Source organism: Calonectris borealis, chromosome 3 (assembly GCF_964195595.1).
Source record: "Calonectris borealis chromosome 3, bCalBor7.hap1.2, whole genome shotgun sequence".
In the NCBI taxonomy this organism is placed as follows: Eukaryota; Metazoa; Chordata; class Aves; order Procellariiformes; family Procellariidae; genus Calonectris; species Calonectris borealis.
Window position 1 is genome coordinate 115,375,156 of NC_134314.1, and position 22,152 is coordinate 115,397,307.

The 22,152-nt window shown below is 49.3% G+C and overlaps 1 protein-coding gene across 16 annotated transcripts in view; it reads left to right on the top strand.

The window, feature by feature from the left end:
* CUL9 (cullin 9) overlaps positions 1–3,162 on the top strand; it is a 31,763-nt gene extending 28,601 nt beyond the window's left edge. For 13 of the 16 annotated variants that reach the window (XM_075147455.1, XM_075147465.1, XM_075147466.1 and 10 more), the window contains 4 exons: positions 330–447; positions 799–932; positions 1,125–1,219; positions 2,181–3,162. In XM_075147455.1, coding sequence (XP_075003556.1) covers positions 330–447; positions 799–932; positions 1,125–1,219; positions 2,181–2,379 — 546 coding nt within the window. In that variant the 3' untranslated portion in view covers positions 2,380–3,162. The remainder of the gene's footprint in view (positions 1–329; positions 448–798; positions 933–1,124; positions 1,220–2,180) is intronic. The other 3 variants (XM_075147456.1, XM_075147471.1, XM_075147472.1) reach the window with 1 other exon arrangement.
* The last annotated feature ends 18,990 nt before the right edge of the window (positions 3,163–22,152 follow it).

A 22,152-nucleotide genomic window follows, 5' to 3' on the forward strand; every position in this document is an offset into this window, starting at 1 on the left:
TTGTTTTGACTTGCTGCCTGCTGGTCAGTCACACTTGTTATGCATTACAGTTTGTGTTCTTGTGATGGTTTGCAGGTGGGAACAATCAGTTATTTCAGACTTCAGTACAAAACAATTACACATTCATTTTCAATCCTACAAGTAGGTAGCCTAGCACTGCTGTCACTTGGCATAATGGTTTACTGGGCTATCATCATAGACCAGAAGCACTGCCAGGCTTCTCTCAGCCACTGATATGTAATGAAGTCTGGAAGGGTTTGATGCTACTCTATTCTTGCCCACTCTGAAGCTGAAGGAGAATGCTTATAGCGTGATCTGTACTGCTCCAGGTGCTGGCCTACTCCTGTGTGTACAGCTACTATAACCAGGACACTGAGAGCATGGATATTGTGGAACAGCAGACTGAGAGCCTAGAGCTGCACACTAATGCTCTGCAGATCCTTCTGGGTAAGTCCCACAGCCTCTCCAAAGCAGAGACTAGCATTGCCAGCTGTCTGGTTCAAAGGGTGGCAGTTCTGTGGTGGGGCAATAGCATACACACCAGCACCCAGCTGGTCTCACTCACTTCTCCCAGCCCATTTTTGCCTTCTTGGTGTCATTTCTGGGAAGTCCACTGAAGCAATTTGACTGCTGGTGGAGATTGATGCAGTAAGGTGCAATATGTTCCCTTCTGAAAAAGGAATGTATGTGCACAAGAGACCTAAGTAGCTGTGACTGGCTTCATAATCAGAGCCAAGGGACTCAGTCTCTGCTTAAGAGTGTGGGAAGCAGCGTGACTTTGTTGGCCTTGAATTGCAGAGGAAGCCCTGCTGCACTACCAGGACCTGGCCTCTTCTCTTCAACTCCTGAAAGCAGAGCATTTCAGTGCTGGTTTGGAGTTGGTACACCAGATCAAGGAGCGTCTCTTTGCAATTCTCTGGCACTCCACACAGGTGAAGTCCACATGCCCGTTAATGGCTTGTCTTGCTCTGGTCTAGTTTGATCTTGGGCAAACCTAGAAAGGGGCTTGATCAGCTGAGGGGATAGACTCTTAGAGCTGTGTGTATGTAGGGAGGGGGTTTGCAGCACAAAATACACCCCAAATCGCATATTGTCTCTCTCTTCTGACTGTTCTTCCATGCTAGCAGGATTTCCATGTTGGGCTCCAGACTTTGGCAGATCCTGGTCAGAGAAAGGTGAACCTCTCAAATGTGCCTACTTCAGCCCCTGCCTGTATAGGGTGAGTTTTATTAGTGGGGTAACAAGGAAAGGTGGGCGAGTGCAGACAAAAAGCAGGTGACCAGAGTTTTTGCCTGTGCTCGCTGACATACAAAAGAGTTAATAACAGATACTGATTACTCGCATCCTGTGTTGTGGTTTGAGATAACAATGTAAGTGACATATGTGTAGGGAGACAAGCAAAATCTCTGCTTAGTATGCAGCTATGTCAAGAAAGCTCCATCACTGGCAGACCCGGTGCTCTCCTTGGACTCTCTTGGATTTCTGTGGAGAGTCACTGTCTGTCTTCAGAGGTGTATCAGAGATCTAGGAGGTGTCTAGATGAGAGAAGCAAGAACATGGGGGGAGACGGAAGGGCGTGACGTTTGTTTTAAGAAGGAAATGGAGAAGAGGTGACACAGCTGTAAAATAGTCTGTTGAGAGGTGAAATGGATGGTTTGTTGTTTCCCTGCCCTAGAGTACTGAGCTGGCAGGTGTTAAGTATGATTGGAAGGTGATGAATTTGAAACAAAGTCCATTCCTGTATGACACGCTGTTTAAACCAAGAAACACAACTGGCATCTGCTGTCCCAGTGTGACCAATCCCTTCTGACAGCTGCTGTGTTTCCAGGAGCTGACCAGGGTTGCTCAGCTGAGCAAGAAAGAATGACAACTGAGTCAAGAGACAGTCTGTTTCAGAGCAGGGTTTCTGGTCTCCTTGGAATGAGGTTGAGACACCAGAGCTGGTGGCAGACTGCAGCTTGTTGACCCAGTCACAGGTGGCTCTCTGACACAGCCCTGTGCTGCATGCATGGATAAGGCCATTTAATCACCTTCTCTTCATGGCTGCTGTGTCCCTGAGGCATGGCTTTGGATGGGGATGCTGAGGTGATGGTAGTAGGGAGGACGAGGGTGGTGTGGGGCTGGGTTGTGGTTGTTTGCTCACAGCCGGGGCTCTGCTCTGATGCTCTCCTCCTCAATAGGCCAAAACATACCATCTTGTGTGACTCCCCCAACACAGATGAAGGTGGTAAAGAGGTTGAAGATGAGGAGTATGAACCACAGTGGCAGGAAGACTATGATGACGATGATGACCTTGAAGAAGACAACTTTCTGTTTGATGATGAGTCAGATAACCTTGATTGTGACTCCTACTTTGATGATGATGATGCCTATGACTAGAAGTGGGCTGTCATCCAGCCTGCCAGCCTGGAACTCTGCCTCTACTCTGTCTCAACCAGTTTGTATTAGTGGCTTTCCTCAAAGACAGTGAGGAGCTCTCAGGCAGAATGAAGAGACATTTCCTCTGGGGGCTACTTGCTCAGTGACTCCTCTTTAATATGCAGAAACATTGCTCTGGGGAGATGGGCTGTGTTACTGTGGCCACCTCTCTCAGAAAGACATCTCCTCGCCTTTCTTCCTTGTCTCCATTTCTCCCCATAGGTATCTAATTAAGTCAGAAAGTCACAGCCCAGCTACAAAGTGAGGACTGCTTGCCACCTGTTAAAGGACCGTTCAGTGTCCTTGGGTGTGCTGTCCCTAAGGACTGGGCACAGGTGAGTGTGGCATATGTCCTAGCATGGCACTGTCTAATCCAGCTAGTGTCTAGAAATACTGTAAAGCGATGTGTTTACACTCAAGTCAAAGCCTCCCATCTGGAGCTGGTGGGATTCTTTCCAGAGCCACAGGCGGATGTGGTTCAGTGCATTCTTCTAGTTGAGGGGGACAGCTTTTTTGCTGTTTTGTTGGAGTTGTCTTCTCTGCTATGAAGCAGGATGGGCTGCTATGAGTGGCACAAGTTTGCAGGACTGTTTTTTAAGTGTATAAATGTATGCACGCACACACATATATGAGAAAGATATATATGCAGAGATTGTTCAGATAATACTTTATCTTTGCAAAAAAGAAAACCCTGAGGAACAAGGGTTGAAAAAAGTTCTGTTTAAAAAAGAAAATTTTCTTCTAGCACAAGCCTCCTTCTTGTCTGTGGGGAACATGGGTGTGAAGTGAGAGCAGGACATTCTCGAGTGAGGAGGATGTGACCTGCATGTGCTTATCCCAGGAGTTATTTGTGAAATTGATGTGGGTTTGGAATCCTCACCCAGGCCATGCAGTCTGCCCTGTGAAGTGGCTTTTCCTTCCTGGGCAGTTCAGGGAACAGTAAGAGGTATGGGAAGGGATGGGAAAGAGGACAGAGGACCAGACCACACAGAGTGATGGGGATGGTGTTTCTGGGAGCAGGTGCAAGACAGAATGCCTGCATGTTGGTGAAGGTGGTAACATCTGGTGCCCAGCAGGAAGCAGATGTGGGACTGCTTGAGGGGTTATTTGGAGATCTGTGGGATTGTTTTGGAAATACAGGGCTCTTCTCAGGCCTTGGGTATAATCTGGGAGGGATGTGGGGTTGTTGGTGGGCAACTGCCAGGGGCAGCCCAGGGAAAGACGACTGATTTTTCCACTTCCCCCACCCCCTTGCTCCTAAGTCCTGCATGAGTTTGTCACGGTGGACGTCCCAGCCCAGCTCCCCCTACGTGGCAAAGGGGTTCCCTGCCCCACAACCGGAGAGTGACACCGCTCTGGGCCCTCTCTTCAGTGCCACTAGGGGGAGAGATGTGGTGCCCAGACAGCCTCATCTTCTCCAGTGTGACCAGTCCTTGCAGGAACAGCCTGAATTCCCCAGGTTGTTGGGGGACAGAGCAGAACATCCTAGATGACCGAGTTCCTAATATGGAGAGTCATGCCTGGAGTTCCTCATCCACTGTCTCCTGGATGCCTGTTTAAAACCCAAAAAGTCAGAAGGATCGTGAGGCCCTGCTTTCATGGACGATATTTGTACTGAAAATCAAGATCAAGCTTTGATCTTCTGCTGCATGGGAGGTTTCTGTCCTCACCTTAGGACACCTGTGTTACGGTTTGACAGGTGTACTGCCCCAGTCAAACTCCCCACCTGACACTGTCCTTGGAGCAGGTAGTGCCAGGCACTTGGCATCAGAAGTGAGAGCCCTTTGGGACTCGCCCTCCCACACACCTCACTGGGTAAGTGGAAAAAATGATAAGTAGTATTTCACTGGCAACTGGACCATGGCCTGAGTTGCACAGCTGTGGGGCTTCCCATCTATTCTACACCTCTGATGTCTCTTCACAGCACCCAACTAGACTTATGCTCAACAGGGTTTTCTTTCCCTGCTGATTCCACCAAGCCTGTTCTCTTCGCTGTGGTTTCACTGGATAGTAGGTAGGGACAGTGGGAATATCATTCATCCATCCATGCACATCACTAATTGGATGATGAGGCATTTGGCTATTTGTTGATCACATATAAATTACACATTCCTTTTCCGGGCTAAGTAAGGAGGCCTGTCCACCTAGGCAAAACTGGTTGATTTTGTTGGCAGATAAGATTATGCAGCATGATTACCAAGTTTCCTTTTATTCCCTACCTACTTCTCCTCTACCTCCATTACTTCCGATGAGCATGACAACCTGTAAATGTAATTTATTTACAGTCAAATAAGTTTGCACATAACTTGCAAAGATAGGTACAATACGTACAGATGTGCTACCTGCCCGCTTTCCTTCCTTCTTTTACATTCCTTCCTTCTTTTACATTCCATCCTTCCCTCCTCCCTTCCCACCTCCTTCCCTCCTTCTTTCCTTCGCTGTCCTCCCTTCCTTATTTCCCTCCGTCCTCACTGGACTTCCTTCCTTCCTTTTTCCTTCCTTTATTCCTTCTATCCTTCCTTTATTCCTTCCTTCCTTTATTTCTACTTTCCTTCCTACTTCCTCCTTCCTTTATTGCCCTCTGTCCTCATTTTACGTACGTACTTACTTGAATTCCCTTTTTCCTGCCTTCTTGACTTCTGCTTTCCTCTATTCTGCCTTACCCACTTCCCTGCCTTCCTGACTTCTTTCCTTAATTACCATCTTCTTTCTTCGCTCACTACTTTCCTCAATACCTCCTTCCTTGATCCTTCTTGCCTTCCTCTCTACCTGCCTTCCTCCCTACCTGCCTGAACTGCTCTCCTTCCTTCCTTCTTGCCTTCCTGCCTGCATTCCTCACTACCTGCCTGCCTGCTTTCCTTCCTTAATTCCTTCTCTTCTGCCTGCCTTCTTTCTTTTACCTTTCTTCCTTCCTTCGTTTCATTCCATCCATCTTGCCCTTGCCCTTGCCCTTCCCCCCGCTTGCCGGCCTGCCTGCCTTCCTTCCTTCTTCCAGTGTCGCCCCCCCCCTTCTGCCGCCCCCCCCCTTCTGCCGCCCCCCCCCTTCTGCCGCCCCCCCCCTTCTGCCGCCCCCCCCCTTCTGCCGCCCCCCCCCTTCCGCCGCCCCCCTTCCTTTACCTCCTCTTTTCCTCCCTGCATACATATATGTATATGTATTTCCCACTAATAATTCTTCATCCTGATCAGCGAATGAAAGAAGCAGGATGTGGCTATTGGTGCTGCTTGTTTTTGTGTGAGTAGAGTGTTTGTGTCTGTATTGATCTGCATGGCTGGCCATGTATTATTTATACTCGTGTTTTATATTTGTCTGTGTCCCTACATGGAATACATGCTTAGCCTCACTACTGGTTGGACTTGGGGGCATGGAGCTGCAGCAGTCCCATCTCTGTTGGGCTATCGGATTTGGCTTCACCTAACGCACAGAAGGTAGAAGCAAGGGCAGATTACTTGTGAGGTTTACAAAGACATTGCCCACACATGTAGGAAGGGAGTTATGAGAGTCAAAGCTCACCTCACTGGTAAGATTTGCCCTCAGGCCTCCCAGGTCCCCAAGCCTCCTAGCAGAGTGTGTAGGAGTGAAGCAGTACCCACAGGAGTGGAAGATAGAATTAGTGACCACTCAAGTCCGTTAGACTGGCATAAGTCAATGGTACCAGATGGGATGCATCCGAGAGTACTGAAAGAGCTGGCAGATGCCATGAGGCCACTCTTCGTCATACTTAAAAGGTCATGGCAATCAGGGGATGCTCCCAGTGACTGGAAAAAGGCAGACAGTATACCCATTGTCAAGAAGGACAATCCAGGAAACAGAAGGCTAGTCAGCCTCACCTCAGTCCTTGGGAAAGATACGGAACTGCGTATCGGCTGCACCAAATTGCCAACTCCTCTGACAACACTATAAAATTGATAGTTCAACAAGAAGGTATTAAGAATTAATTTAGAAAGTTGTGGATTGGTCCAGGAGGAAGGGAAGAAAAAATTCCAGAAGCAGTTTGTGGTGAGACCCTAGTCTCAGAATGGAAGATTTCCACTCCAAATGTCATCTTTCTAAGACCTAGTGACTGGAGGAAGGAAGAATTTTTGTACGGGACTAGGTTGCTGTGTCAGGGCCATGGAATTGCCAACTTTGAAAAGGACAAAATTAATAACAATTGGATTGAATGTTATAGGGGCATTCCCCACAAGAAGCTCATTAGTGCCTTACCATTAAGAGTGAACATCTACCCCACGAAGGAATTTCTAGCATGGGGTAGACAGGAAATTCAAGTTAAGATCTACCAGCATTGTCAAGCTGAGAGTTATTCACATATTAGTGGGTATTGCCCTGCAGATCAGGAAGCCAGGATCAAAAGACATAATCAGCAGTGTGCTCTACTGGCTGAAGAAACTCAAAAGATTTTGGCAAGATTTTAACAAGCCACTCCTAAGAGATCACCAGACTGATCCTTCAGGGATTGCTGCACAGAGGACTGTGTTACATAATCCTAGGCACTGAAGCACTCAGCATCATGTCTAACCCCATGCTGGTGGGCTGGGAGATGCCTGCCCAGCAGACTGTGCTCCTTAGTCCCGGGATACTGCGAGCCTCACAGTCCCAAGGATACTGGCAAGGCACATCATAGCCACGTGCAAAACAGGGTGCTCTGGCTCCTTGTACAAGCAGGGCTCAGGGATCCTCCCACAAAACACCATGCCCAGCACTTGCGGCGGGGCACTTCTTAGGCTATCGAAAATGCCACCTCCCTTGGCGAGGAAGTTAGGGTTAAGGGGTCAGGAATAAGTTTACAGTTTGGGTTAAGGATTAGGGTTAGGACTAGGGTCATTAGGGTTATAGTTAGGGCTAGGACTAGTGTAAGGGTTAAGTTGCAATTAGGGTTAGGGTTAAGGTTTAGCATTAGTGCTATGGTTAAGGCACTATAAGCTTTAGGGTTAGGGGCCTTAGGTTTAGAGTTAGGCTTACAACAATTAGGATTAGCGTTAGGGTTAGGTGTTAGAGTGAGGTTAAGTTAAATGAGGTTAAGGGTTAGTGTTATGGTTCGGGATAGGGATAGGGTTACGGTTTAGTGTTAGGTTATCCGTCACCCTCACGTGGATACTAACCCTAGCTAGAGCCCAGGTCCAAAATGGACACTTGTCAGCTAGGCCTCACACTGGAAGTGGCCAAGACCAATAGCTTTTGTAAGCCCTCACCTTCCCTTTGTAGTCCCTTTGTGTATGGTTTAGGGTTAGGGTTAGGAAATAGTGTTAGCGATAGAGTTATGGTTTAAGGTTTAGGGTTTGCATTATCCCTCACCCTCACTCGGACAATAACCCTAGACAGAGCTCGGTCCAAAACAGACTTGCAACCTAGGTTTACGGTTAGATGTTAGGTTATGATCATTAGGGTTATGGTCTTTAGGGTTAGGGTTACGGTCATTAGGATTAACAGGTCTGAATAGACTCCTTAATGCATAGTTTTACTCTGTTTGATACTGGCTGTAATAATCCGAAGGATCCTACAATGTTCAGGCCTTTTCAGGCTTGTATGTAACTTAGGATTTTTCAGTGTACCAATGTTAAGAAGGCTACAAAAATTAGAAGTGGCATAGCATAGGATAGAGGTAAGATAAGAGATTTTAAAGTAGAGGGTCAGGTCACAAGTAGGTGTGGGGAAAGAGGGGAGCTAGGGAGAGGATTTGAACCTCTGGGTAAAGGGCTTAAGCCTTTTGCATTTACTGAGCTCTGCCATGCTAGCAGTCATTTCCTAGGACAGGGGATGGTATGGATGCTCTCTTGGTATTTTAGCTGAGTTCCTTTCTTAAAGGCAGGCATGCTTGTACTATTGGCCTCACTTTTCCAGTCCTTTTGTACTAGGGAAAGTTCATCATAGAAACCGATATGGATTGCTCCGGTCTGAACTCAGCTCATGTAGGACTGTTAATCGTTGAACAAACGAACCCTTAATAGCGGCTGTACCTTTAGGATATCCTGATCCAACATCAAAGTCATAAAATTCCTTTTCTATATGGGCTCTTGAGGACATTGTGCTGTTTATCCGTGGGTAGCTCCATCCATTGGTCACCTATATTGTCATGATCACTATTTGTACTTTGAGGGGTTATTCTTTAAGAGGTGTGTTCTTATTTTCAGAGGATTTGTTTTTCTCCAAGGTCACCCCAACCAAAAATGCAGGCCTGCATTTCAGGGTGGGAGGGGCAGATAGTGAAACCAGTGGGCTTGAACTTGTGTGTAGTGGCCACTGATTTTTCTGTTCCACAGGGTCTTTTCATCTTATCTATATATTCCTGCTTTTTCATGGGAACATCAAGTTCACTGATTACCTGTAAGAGACAGGGTTAGGGCAGGCATCACCTTCAATACTTGGTCAGCTGAAGGCTATGTTTTTGGTAAAGAGTCAGGCCTAGAGTTTGCCTAGTCCTTTTACAGATTTTAATCTTTCTAATAGACACCCCTGAGTTGGGTTAACAGGGTGGGATTAATATCTAATCTTGTTAAAATTGAGATATTAATTGTAATCTGTTAATAATGTGATGATGTAAGCTTGTGTTTGAGGGAGGAGGCCCCTAGTTACTCATTTTAGTATTAATTCTCCTAATATAATAGATTGGCCTGTTTGTGATAAGGTAGTCGTATTGGTTTTGGACTTTTAGGTGTGGAGCTTTGAAGCACTCTTTGTTGGTGACTGCTTAAAGGCCTAAAGTGTGGGGAATAAGAGGTGAGTAGTTATCTGCTGGGGAGACTGTGTTCTTTTTTAAAGTATCTGTATCCCCGTTAAATTGCTCATGATTTACTACATAGGGGCTAGATTGAATGTCTGTGGAGGAAAATTAAGAGAGAACTTAGACTCATTTCACAAGCAACCAGCTATCACTCAGCTTGATTGGCTTTTCACCTCTACTAACAAGTCACCCATTCTTTTGCAACAGAGACGGGATTGCTCAGTGATAGCTGCTTGTAAGTAGCTCGCTTGGGTTTTGGAATGGCAACCTTAAATTCATTTTGCTTTGTTTTTTCTTGCAAAATCATGATGCAAGAGGTACAAGGGTTTATCTTTGCTATTTATCGCTTGGGTTTTTCATTCAACTTTCCCTTACAATACAAATCTCTACTGTGGCAAGGGTCTTTTCTATTGCCTATACTAAGTAGAAAGAATGTTTTAGGTTGGTGATAATTTCTAGTTGTTGTTTGGGTGGGCTAGAGTTGGACTTGAAGAGGATCTGATGGGTAGCAGACAACTTTCAAGTGTAAGCTGAAGGCTTTCAGGTTATAGCTATGTCTTGGTATGCTAAGTGCACCTTCCAGTACACTTATGTTGTTACAACTTACTTCATCTTCAGCTGATGGGCATATTAGCTGTAGGGGTTAATAGCTTGTGAGGAAGGAGACATCTAGCTACCTAACTGTCCCAACAACCTCTCTCTTATTCTCATGAGAGACAAGCTCCATGATTGAAAAAAACAAGACATTCCTCCTACATGGAAGTGCCATCACTGAAAGCTGTTGGTGACCCTCACCTTCTCTTGGCAGCCCTTCTCAGCCCCACCAACAGCAGCTCCAGTGCCATGGACCCTTCAGTGTTACAAAAAGAGTTGTGTGCTTCTTGCTTGCTTTTTGCTGTTTGTTTGTTGATTGCTTATTTGTTTTTTCTTGTTTGTTTTTTTATGTTTTTTGTTGATTGCTTGTTGTTTTTGCATATGTAAGGCAGTTTCTTTAAGTTGTGGTGCATTGTGTATGTTTGTGTATGAAATGCGTATTTAATTTATTAATGTGATTCCATTGGGATGATATGTGGAAGAAAAAAGTGTAAATAAAATGTGTGTTAACAAAACAGTCAATATTTGGTTGAAAGTTACTGGTGGTGTTTAGATTTTAGAGGAAGCATGAAAGTAAGAAATTATGTCCTGCAAGTATTCACTAAATAGCAGCATAAGAGTCCGTGGGCACACCATAACCAAATGTAAAATAAAGTCCGTCAGTGTTAAGATGATTCCCCGTATACTCTAACCATCTCGTTAAGTAATCCTTGAGGACCAGAATTAGGCTGCAATGCATTTTATGCTCAGAGTTAGATTGATCTCACCAGAAGAGAACCTGAGGGCTCCCACAAGGAAGTGACCAGGACTGAAAACTGTAGGCAGCCCTCACCTTCCTTTGGCAGCCACTTCACTGAGGCTCTGCTCTTGCTCTACCATCTAACCCCGAACCTCACCAGAGCCAAGCTCCAAAACAGACACCCAGCACCTGCGTCTTCCACACAAAAGTGGCAAGGACGGAAAGCTGTCAATGGCCCTCACCTGCTCTTGGCACATCCTTCACTGACACTGATGTTCTGCGCTTGCTCTACTACATTAACATAACCCTCACTTCAACCAAAGCATTAGGTCCAAAAGAGAAAACTGCCAGCTAGTGCTTACAGACAGAAGTGGAAAAGAAATAGCTGAGAAAACGATCTTCTAAAAGAGTCCTGCTTCAGTTGCCACAGAATAGAATCCCCCAGAGCTCCATCCTCTGGTTCCACCACTTAAGACAACAAACAAAAAACCCCACCAAAATAATCCATATAGACAAGAAAGGCATTGCTGAATCCCCTCACCCCCATTATAATCTTCCTGTAATGCCTACATGAGTGAGGAAAAAGCAATTCCTCTTCTTGCGCATCCGTGATTTAACACAGCCAGATCGGACCTTCATAGTGTTGTTCCGTGCACCTCCTTTTTGGTCTTAACAAATCTACGTGCTCCTTGCCAAAGCTTTTCAGCATCTTCATTATCTTTGTCTTCTGAAGTTGGTTCCTAGTCAGAGTCTTCATCAGTAGGCTTGCACTCCTCTTCCTCATCATCTAACAAGCTGTCATTATGGTGGTATTCATTTTGTTCGTCATTATGGTGTTATTCATTTTGTTCATCATCATTGTCACCGTCTTTCTCCACAGCCCTTTTTCCTGTAGGGACAAAAATGTCATCTATTCATGAATCATAAATGCAGAATGAAAGAGACCTCCCAGAGACCCTTGAGTTGGTCTCTCTCCTCAAGAGGAGAGAGAATCAACTAAAGCACCCTACCCAATGCTGACGGTTTGGGGGTTGATATTCAAAATTCTCATGAAGTTGTGCCATCTCTCTCTGACCCCTACTGCAGCACTTACCTGTCTGATCACTCTGAAAGTTTTCCTTCCTGGCCTTAATCCAAGCTGCTTCTTATAGAGGAGCCAGAAGATTTTACCTGTCTCTCTGCAGCACCTGTTACTTCTTTCCTCTTTCTCCCCAAATTTTCTCTAGCCTAGACTACACACTACCTTTAATTTCCCCTTCAGCTGTCCTGCGTTCTTTCTCTGCATCTGATCACTGATGCTCTTATCTGGAACTCAAGCCTTTGTCCCAAACAAAGCTCCAGGTAAGGTGCTGCCCGGTCTGGGCAGACATAAGGTACTGCTGCGTGGTTAACCTAAGCTCACCTGGTTAATAAAATACACCACTAGGATTGCTTTTCATAACTACTGATCCTGAAATACAGCCAAAGCATATTCAGTTGTCATATATTGCAGCTCCAAGACCGGTTTCTGCAGAACCATTTCCTAAAAGCTAATGAATGAGGTCGCCGGTTACTCATCACTTCATAGAATCATAAAGGTTGGAAAAGACCTCTAAGATCATCGTGTCCAACCATCAACCCAACACACCATGCCCACTACACCATGTCCCTAAGTGCCTCATCTACACGTCTTTTAAATACTTCCAGGATCAGTGACTCAACCACTTCCCTGGGCAGCCTGTTCCAAGGCCTGACCACTCTTTCAGTAAAGAAATTTCTCCTAATGTCCAATCTAAACCTCCCTTGGCGCAACTTGAGGCCATTTCCTCTCATCCTATCGCTAGTTACTTGGCAGAAGAGACCAACACCCACCTCGCTACAACCTCCTTTCAGGTAGTTGTAGAGCGCGATGAGGTCTCCCCTCAACCTCCTCTTCTCCAGACTAAACAACCCCAGTTCCCTCAGCCGCTCCTCATCAGACTTGTGCTCCAGGCCCTTCACCAGCTTTGTTGCCCTCCTCTGGACACGCTCCAGCACCTCCATGTCCTTCTTGTAGTGAGGGGCCCAGAACGGAACACAGTATTTGAGGTGCGGCCTCACTAGTGCCGAGTACAGGGGCACGATCACCTCCCTGCTCCTGCTGGCCACACTATTTCTGATACAGGCCAGGATGCCGTTGGCCTTGGTCACCTGAGCACTCTGCCGGCTCATGTTCAGCCGGCTGTCAACCAGCACCCCCAGGTCCTTTTCCTCCAGGCAGCTTTCCAGCCACTCTTCCCCAAGCCTGTAGCGTTGCCTGGGGTTGTTGTGACCCAAGTGCAGGACCCGGCACTTGGCCTTGTTGAACCTCATACAGTTGGCCTCGGCCCATCGATCCAGCCTGTCCAGGTCCCTCTGCAGAGCCTTCCTACCCTCCAGCAGATCAACACTCCCGCCCAGCTTGGTGTCGTCTGCAAACTTACTGCGGGAGCACTCGATCCCCTCATCCAGATCGTTGATAAAGATATTGAACAGGACTGGCCCCAGTACTGAGCCCTGGGGAACACCGCTCGTGACCGGCCGCCAACTGGATTTAACTCCGTTCACCACAACTCTCTGGGCTCGGCCGTCCAGCCAGTTTTTTACCCAGCGAAGAGTGAACCTGTCTAGGCCGTGAGCCGCCAGCTTCTCTAGGAGAATGCCGTGGGAGACAGTGTCAAAGGCTTTACTGAAGTCCAGGTAGACCACATCCACTGCCTTTCCCTCATCCACTAGGCGGGTCACCTGCTCATAGAAGGAGATCAGGTGGGTCAAGCAGGACCTGCCTTCCATGAACCCATGCTGGCTGGGCCTGATCCCCTGGTTGTCCCGGACATGGCTCGTGAGCACCCTCAAAACGAACCGCTCCATGATCTTCCCCGGCACCGAGGTCAGGCTGACTGGCCTGTAGTTCCCTGGATCCTCCCTCCGGCCCTTCTTATAGATGGGCGTCACATTGGCGAGCCTCCACTCGCCCAGGACCTCCCCTGTTAACCAGGACTGCTGGTAAATGATGGAGAGCGGCTTGGCAAGCTCCTCCGCCAGCTCCCTCAGTACCCTCGGGTGGATCCCATCCAGCCCCATAGAACACTGCTTACAGATTTCAGATTGTTCAGCATTTCTTTCAGATTATTTCTCCACCTTGAAATCATTCTGTATATATACATACTGGATACCAGTGGAATGTGTATACTTACTATTCCTTGTGCCACGCCGAGGAGGAGAGCTCCAAAAAACCCCTGGGGTGGAGCTCTCCCAAAACCCCTGGGGTGGAGCTCTCCCAAAAAGCACCGGGGTGGAGAGGTCCCAAAAAACCAAACAGTGAAGAGCTCCAATAAAAAACACATTCAAGGGCTCCTCCAGGACTGCACAGTGAATTGCTCCAAAAAATGCTGGCTGGTCATGCTCTCCAATAAGATCCGGGCATTTTAGCACTTCAAAAAAAGCCACAATGAAACACCCTGTAAAAGCCAAATGATTAAGTGCTCCAAAACAGCCAGGCAGTGAAACGCTCCTCCAGGGCCACACAGTGATGTGCTCTTCCCATGCTTCGAAACCAGCATGGACAATCCTAGAATGTGGGCAAGTCCTGCATTGCGCGAGTGAGGCAACTTCTGCTTGAATGTAAAATACCACAGCTAGGACACCATCTAGATATCTTGATATGCATAGAATATATACAGAAAACATGCAGCAAGTATAAACAGAATATATATGCATAGACATATAAAGATACATGTCAATATACGTCTTTCACGAACATAGATACACACACCCCCACGGACGGTCTTGTCCTGGTTTCGGCTGGGATAGAGTTAAATTTCTTCCTAGATCTGTGTTTTGGATCTAGTATGAGAAGAATGTTGATAACACACTGATGTTTTCAGTTGTTGCTAACTACCTTGTCAAGGACAACTGCTGTGCTACCAAGCTAGACTAGGAGGGAGCCCAGCTAGCCCAGCTAGCCCAGCCGGCCAACGGGGTATTCCATACCATGTGACATCATGCTCAGTATATGAATGGTCGGCGTGATCCAGGAAGTAGCGATCACTACTTGGTTATTGGTCAGCGCGGGTGGTGAGCAATTGCATTGTGCATCACTCATTTTGTATATTCTATCATTATCATTATTATTTTCCCTTTTCTGTTCTATTAAACTGTCTTTATCTCAGCCCATAAGTCTTTCTCACTCTTACCCTTCTGATTCTCTCCCCGTCCCACTGGGGGGGGGGGGGCGGGGAGTGAGTGAGCAGCTGCGTGGTATTTGGCTGCCTGCCAGGTTAAACCATGACAGGTCTGTAACAGAACATCCACAGACACTATGTACTCTACCTCCAGGAAGAGAAGCCTCAGCTAATCTCATCTTGCTGAGGCTTTTTCCCTCTCTTGATTCCGAAGATAGATACATTATCTACACATAAATAAGTATGGGACCCAGGAAGAACAACCATGTTTTTCTCTTCTTACATGCACATAAAACACTGTCGTGGTTTAACCCCAGCCAGCAAATAAACCCCACGCAGCTGCTCGCTCACTCCCCCCTCCCTCCAGTGGGATGGGGGAGAGAATCGGGAGGGCACAAGTAGGAAAGCTCCCGGGTTGAGATAAAAACAGTTTAATGATTGAAATAAAACGAAGTAGAACAGTAATAATAACAATGAGAACAACAACAATAACAGAATATACGAAGCAGGCGATGCACAATGCAACTGCTCACCGACCGCTGACCGAGCGTCACGAATGGGGGCGAGCCCCCCCCCCCGGTTTTTATACTGAGCATGATGTCACATGGTATAGAATACCCCATTGGCCAGCTGGGTCCACCACCCCAGCTGTGCTCCCCCCTCCCGGTGCAAGCATCACCCAGCAACAGCCAAAGCACCAATGGGCCATCAACGCTCCTTTCACACTAAACCCAAAACATAGCACACCCCCCAAGCTACTGGGGAGAAAGTTAACCCTGTCCCAGCTGGAACCAGGACAAACACATACATAGAACATACAGACTAGACATACAAATAGACATACAATAAGGCCTTATTGATTTATGGAGCCCCATGAGGTGGATGGCCATTTTGGAGCAGGTCTGTGATGTCATCAAAGGATAGGTTGCTATTAGGTGGGAGAACAAAGACAGGGACCAGTGTTGCTGGGCCTGAGAAGGGGCTGCCAAGGGAAGTGAAGGCCAGCAAGAGCTTTCAGTGATGGCACCTTCCATGTGGAAGGAATGGCTTATCATTTTCAATCTTTGAGCTTGGCTCTCGCTAGAAAGAGAGAGATTGTTGGGACAGTTAGCTGGCTAAGCAAGCACAAAGCCCCAGTGTAGGTGTGGCTGTGAAATGGCTGACAAGGGAAGATGAGGGTCACAAGTAGTTTTCACTCTAGACCACTTCTGTAATGGAGTCTAAGATATTGAGTGTCCATTGTTGAGCTTGGAGTCAAACAAGGTTTAGCGTTAGGGCTACAGGAAGCTCAGAACCCCGATGTTGGGGGTGGGGCTTGAAAAGGGGCTGCTAAGGGAAGGTGAGAGCCTGCAAAAGCTTTCAGTGATGGGACCTTCCATGTGGAAGGAATGTCTTGTAATTTTCAGTCATGGATCTAGGCTCTCACGACAATAAGAGAGGGATTGTTGAGACAGGTAGCTCGACATGCACAGAGCCCCGGTGTTGGTGGGGCAGTGAAATGGCTGACAGGGGAAGGTGAAGGCCACAATCAGCCTTAAGTCCTGGCCACTTCAGTATCGGAGCTTAAGTAGGTGAATGTCCACTTTGGATTTGGCCTTAACAAGCATTAGGGCTAGGATTAGAGGAAGTGCAAAGTGCCGCTGTTGGTGGGGCTGTGAACAGACTGCCATGGGAAGGTGAGGGCCAGCAACAGCTTTCTGTCCCGGCTAATTCTGTGTGGAGCCACGTGTGCTGGGCAGTAGTTTCAGAGCTGTGCTCTGATCACATCAAAGGATAGGTTGCTGTTAGGTGGGAGAACAAAGGCAGAGGGCCGATGTTGGTGTGGCTGAGAAGGGGCTGCCAAGGGAATGTGAGGCCCATCTAGCTACCTAACTGTCCCAACAATCTCTTTCTTATTCTCGTGAGAGCCGAGCTCCATGACTGAAAAAAGCAAGACATTCTTCCCACATGGAAGTGCCATCACTGAAAGCTGTTGGTGGTCCTCACCTTCTCTTGGCAGCCCTTCTCAGGTCCACCAACACCGGCTCCCTGCCTTTGTTCTCCCACCTAACGTCAACCTATCCCTTACCGTCATCACAGCCAGCTCAAGAACGCACACCCACCACATGGGGCTCCAGCACAGAAACGGCCAGGACTGAAAGGTTTTGCTCGCCCTCACCTATCATTGCAGCCCCTTCTCAGGCCCAGCAACACCGGCCCACTGCCTTTGTTCTCCCACCCAACAGCAATCTATCCCTTGATCACAGCACAGCTCCAAAACGGCCAAACAGCACATGAGGCTCCAAAACAGAATTAGCCAGAACAGAAAGCTGTTGCTGGCCATCACCTTCTCATGGCAGTGTGGTGTGTTCACAGCCCCACCAACAGCGGCATTTTGTGCTTCTTCTAATCTGAACCCTAAAGCTTGTTAGAGGCCAAGCCCAAAATGGACACTTATCTACTTGAGCCCTGGTACCGAAGTGGCCAGGACTGAAGCCTGATTGTGGCCCCCACCTTCCCTTGGCAGCCCTTCTCAGCCCCACTAACACTGGCCCCCTGCCGTTGTTCTCCCACCTAACAGCAACCTATCCCTTCACATCATCAGAGACCAGCTCCAAAACGGCCAAACAGCACATGGGGCTCCAGCACAAAAAGGGCCAGGAATGAAAGCTGGCAGTGGCCCTCACTTTCCCTTGTCAGCCATTTCACAGTCACGCCCACACCGGGGCTTTGCGCTTGCCTAGCCAGCTAGCTGTCCCAACAATCTCTCTTATTCTCATGAAAACCAAGCCCCAAGATGAAAATGATAAGCCATTCCTTCCACATGGAAAGTGCCATGACTGAAAACTCATGCTGCCCTTCACCTTCCCTTAGAAGCCCCTTCTTAGCCCCACCAACACGAGGGCCCTGTTATTGCTTTCCGATATAACATCAACCTATCACTTACGTCATGAGAGCTCAGCTCCAAAACGAGCACCCACCAAAAGGGCTCCAACACAGAAGTAACCAGGACTGTAGCCTAATGTTGGCCCTCACCTTCCCTTAGAACCCCCTTCTCAGCCCCAGCAACATGGGGGCCCTCTGATTGTTTTCTGACCTAACATCAACCTATCCCCTTAGGAGACCCCAGCTCCAAAACCTGCACCAATCTCTTACCGCCAGCAGAACTCAGGTTGAAAACTGCGATGCACCACATGGGCCTCCAACACAGAAGTAGCCAGGACAGAATCCTGATGCTGGCCCGCACCTTTCCATGGCAGACTCGTCTCAACCCCAACAACAACAGCCCCTTGTGTTAATTCTCCCACCTAACATCAACCTATCCATTACGTCATCAGAGCCTAGCTCCAAAAGAGCAACCCACCACGTGGGGTCCAACACAGAAGTAGCCAGGAGTGAACTCTATTCATGGGCTCAACTTCCCTTGGAAGCCACTTCTCAGCCGCACCTACACTGGGTCCTTGTGATTCTTTTCCAACCTACCCATTATATCCTCAGAGCCCAGCTCCAAAACAGACACCCACCACATGGGGCTCCAAGAGAAAAGTAGCCAGGACTGAACTCCATTGCGGGGCCTCACCTTCCCTTGGCAGCCTCTTTTCAACGCCCACAAACACCAGGGCTCTACGATTGTTCTGCCACCTATCTCTTACCATCACCAGAACCCAGGTCGAAAACAGCCACGCACCATATGGGGCTCCAACACAGAAGTAGACAGGACTGAAGGCTGATGCTGGCTCTCACTTTCCGTTGCAGCCCCTTCTCAGCCCCAAAATCATTGGCCCCCTGTGTTGATTCGCTAACATCAATCTATCCGTTATGTCTTCAGAGCCCAAATCCAAAATGGCCACACACCACCTGGGGCTCCAACACAGAAGTAGCCAGGACTGAACTCCATTGCTGCGCCTCAGCTTCCCATGGCAGCCCCTTCTCAGCCCTACCTACACTCCTGCTCTGCGATTGTTTTCCGACCTAACATCAACCTATCCATTATGTCAGCAGAGCCCATCACCAAAACAGAGAACAACCACATGGGATTCCAACACAAACGTAGCCAGGACTGAAGGCTGATGCTGGCCCTCAATTTCCCTTGGCAGCCCCTTTTCAGCCCCACCTACACTGGGGCTCTGCGATAGTATTCCAACCTAAATTCAACCTACCAATTATGTCATCAGAGCCCTGCTCCAAAACAGACACGCGCCACATGGGACTCCAACACAGAAGTAGCCAGGAGTGAACTCTATTGCTGGGCCTCACCTACCCGTGGAAGACACTTCTCAGCCCCACCTAGACTGGGGCCTGTGATTGTTTTCCAACCTAACATCAACCTACCCTTTATGTAATCAGAGCCCAGCTCCAAAAGAGACAACCACCACATGAGGCTCCAACACAGAAGTAGCCAGGACTGAAGCCTGATGCTGGCCCTCACCTTCCCTTGCAGCCCCTTCTCAGACCCAACAACACAGGCCCCCTGTGTTGATTCAGCATACCCTCTGCCCAGCTCCAAGATACCCCAGTGCCCAGCACCCCCAGGGCCCAGCACCCCCATGACCCAGCACTAACTCCCGGACATGTGCACAACCCAGCACCTGGATATGCCCAGCAACCAGCATCCCCAGTGCCCAATAGCTCGAGCACCCAGCAAGACATACCCTGCACCTGCTTATGCATAGTATCCAGCAATCCCAGGGCCCAGCAACAAGCACCCGCAGCACCTAGCTCCCAGCACCCACCAACCCCAGTACCCAGCACCTGGATGTGCCCTGCAGGCAGCTTCCCTCGTGCCCAGCACCCAACACCCCCCACCCAGCATCCGGACATGCCCAGCGCCCGCCACACTGCCCAACACCCAGCACCCACACATATCCAGCACAACCAGGGCCCAGCACACAGCATATGCCAGGAATCCAGCACCCTCAGAGCATGAACACAGCACAGGATATGCCCAGAACGGGATATGTCCAGCACCCATTACTTCCAGCACACAGCATCCAGCACCGAGACATACACCGTCCTCATTTAAGCATAGCACCCAGCAATGCCAGGGCCCAGCACCCTCAGTACCTAGCATCCAGCACTCCCACCGCCCAACGCCCCCTACCCGGACATGCCTAGTACACAGCACCCACACCGCCCCAGAATGCCAGTGCCCAGTACCCAGACATGCCCAGCACCCAAACATGCCTAGCGCTCAACAGCCCAGTGCCCAGCACCCAATACCCCCAGCACCCAGTAGCCCCAGAACCCAGCATCAAGAGAGACACTGCACCCACTTATGCAGAGTACCCAGCGCTCCCAGGACACAGCAACCAGCACCCACAGTACCTAGCACCGGCACCGGCCAGCAACAAGTAAGCCCAGTGCCCAGCACACAGTAACCGCATTGCCCAGCAACCCATAGCCACAGCGCTCAGCATCCAGCATGTGGACATGCCCAGCACACGGACATACCCACCAGCCAGCACCCCTAGTGCCAGCACCCTCCACCCAGCACACAGCACCCAGAAATGCCCAGCGCTTAGCACCCCCACGACTCACCAACCAGGATCAGAAAATGCCCAGCAACAAGCACTCCCATGCCTATCACCGCCAGTGCCTAATAACCAAAATCCCCAGACATAGACAGCACACGGACATGCCCACCAGCCAGCATCCCCACTGCCCAGAACCCAGCACCCAGACATGCCCAGCACCGTGATGTGCATAGTCCCCAGCAGTCCCAGGGCCCAACAGTCCCAGGGCCCAGGACCCATCACGTGGACATGTGCAGCACCCAGACATGCCCAGCACACCGCACCCCTAGTGCCTAGCACCCAGTAACCCCAGTGACCAGCACCCAGCGCCCAGCACTGCCGGTAGCCAGCATCCACAACCCAGACATGACCATCACCTGTCCATTCCCAGCACCAAAAACTCCCAGTGCCCAGCACAGAGATATGTCAAGCACCCAGACATGTCCAACACCCAAAAATCCCAGCACCCAGACACGTCCAGAACCCACTACACTCAGGGCCTAGCACACAGTACACCCACGGCCCAGCACAGACACATGCTCAGCACCAAGCACTGCCAATGGTACCAAGGGATGCTAGGTGTGCTGGATGTTGTGCATTTGCAGTGCTGAAGGTGGCTGGGTGCTGGGCAGCTGAGAAGGGGCTGTAAAGGGAAGGTGAGAGCCACAAATAGATTTTAGTCCTGGCTAAATGTGTGTGGGAGCTCAACGGGGTGCTTGACTGCATTGCAGTTGGGCTCTGGCAAGGTTGAGTGGTACAGTAAGCCCAGACCCTGGTATTGTTGGGGACCTGAAAGGGCTGCCACGGAAGAAAAGTTCAAGGATCAGCATTCAAATTTGGTTCCTTTTGTGTTGCAGCTCCATCTGGTGGGAGCCCTGTCAGAGCTGCTCTTCGATGACGACAATGCTTTAGGTGGGAGACCAAAGGGAGGGGGCCGGTGTTGTTGGTGCTGAGGATGGGCTGCCAAGGGAAGGTGACAGCCAGCATCAGCCTTCAGACCTGGCTACTTCTGCGTTGGAGCCCCATGTGGTGGGTGGCAGCTTCGGAACTTGTGGCTAATGAGGGTAAGGGCTAGGTTGAGATTACGTGCGAGAACAGACACAGAGCCCCGATGTTGGTGGGGCTGAGAAGGGGCTACCAAGCAATTGTCAGTGTCAGTATCAGCCTTGAGTCCTGGCTACTTCTGTGCCTGAGCCCCATGAGGTGGGTGGCCGCTTTGGAGCTTAGCCTGGTGAGGGTAAGGGATAGGTTGAGTTTCTGCGTTAGCTAATGCCACCCCTCACATGGTCCAAAAGAGAAGTAGCCCCCTTCCCTGTCCCGACAACACCAGCCCCCTCCTTTAGTTGTCCCGACTAAACATCAGCCTATGCCTTAACGTCACCCGAGCCCATTCGCGAAACGGTTTCCCACCAGATGGCGCTCCAAGACAGAAGGATCTGAAAGCTGTTTCTTGCTCTTGCCTGTCGTGGCAGCCCTTTCAGGGGGCTCTGCTCTCACACGGTCACGCAACATCAACCTTTCCACAGCCAAACTGCAAAGCAGTCAGTGACACCCTCGTGCTACCATACACAAATAGGCAGGACTGAAAGATGTTGGTGGCTCTCACCTCCCCTTGCTAGCCCCTTCTCAGCCACCCAGCACCCAGCCAAATCCAGCACTGCAAATGCGCCATATTAACCACACATATCACCCCTTGCTCCACGTTGGTGGTGCCTTGTGCTGGGCATATTCTGTTGCTGAGTGGTGGGGATGCTGGTCATGTCCGGGTGGTGTGGTCTGGGCAGTGGAGCTGTTGGATTCTGGGCGCTGGGGTTGCTGGGTGCTGGGCATACCTGGGTGCTGGGCAGTGGCTGGCTGCTGGGCCCTGAAGTTGGTGGGTGTTTGGTGGGAGGGGTGCTAGGGGCTAGGTACCGGGGGTGCTGGTTTCTGGGCCCTGGGACTGCTGGGTACTATGCATAAGCGGGTGCAGCGTATGTCTTGCTGCTGCATGCTGGGTGCTGCGGCTACTG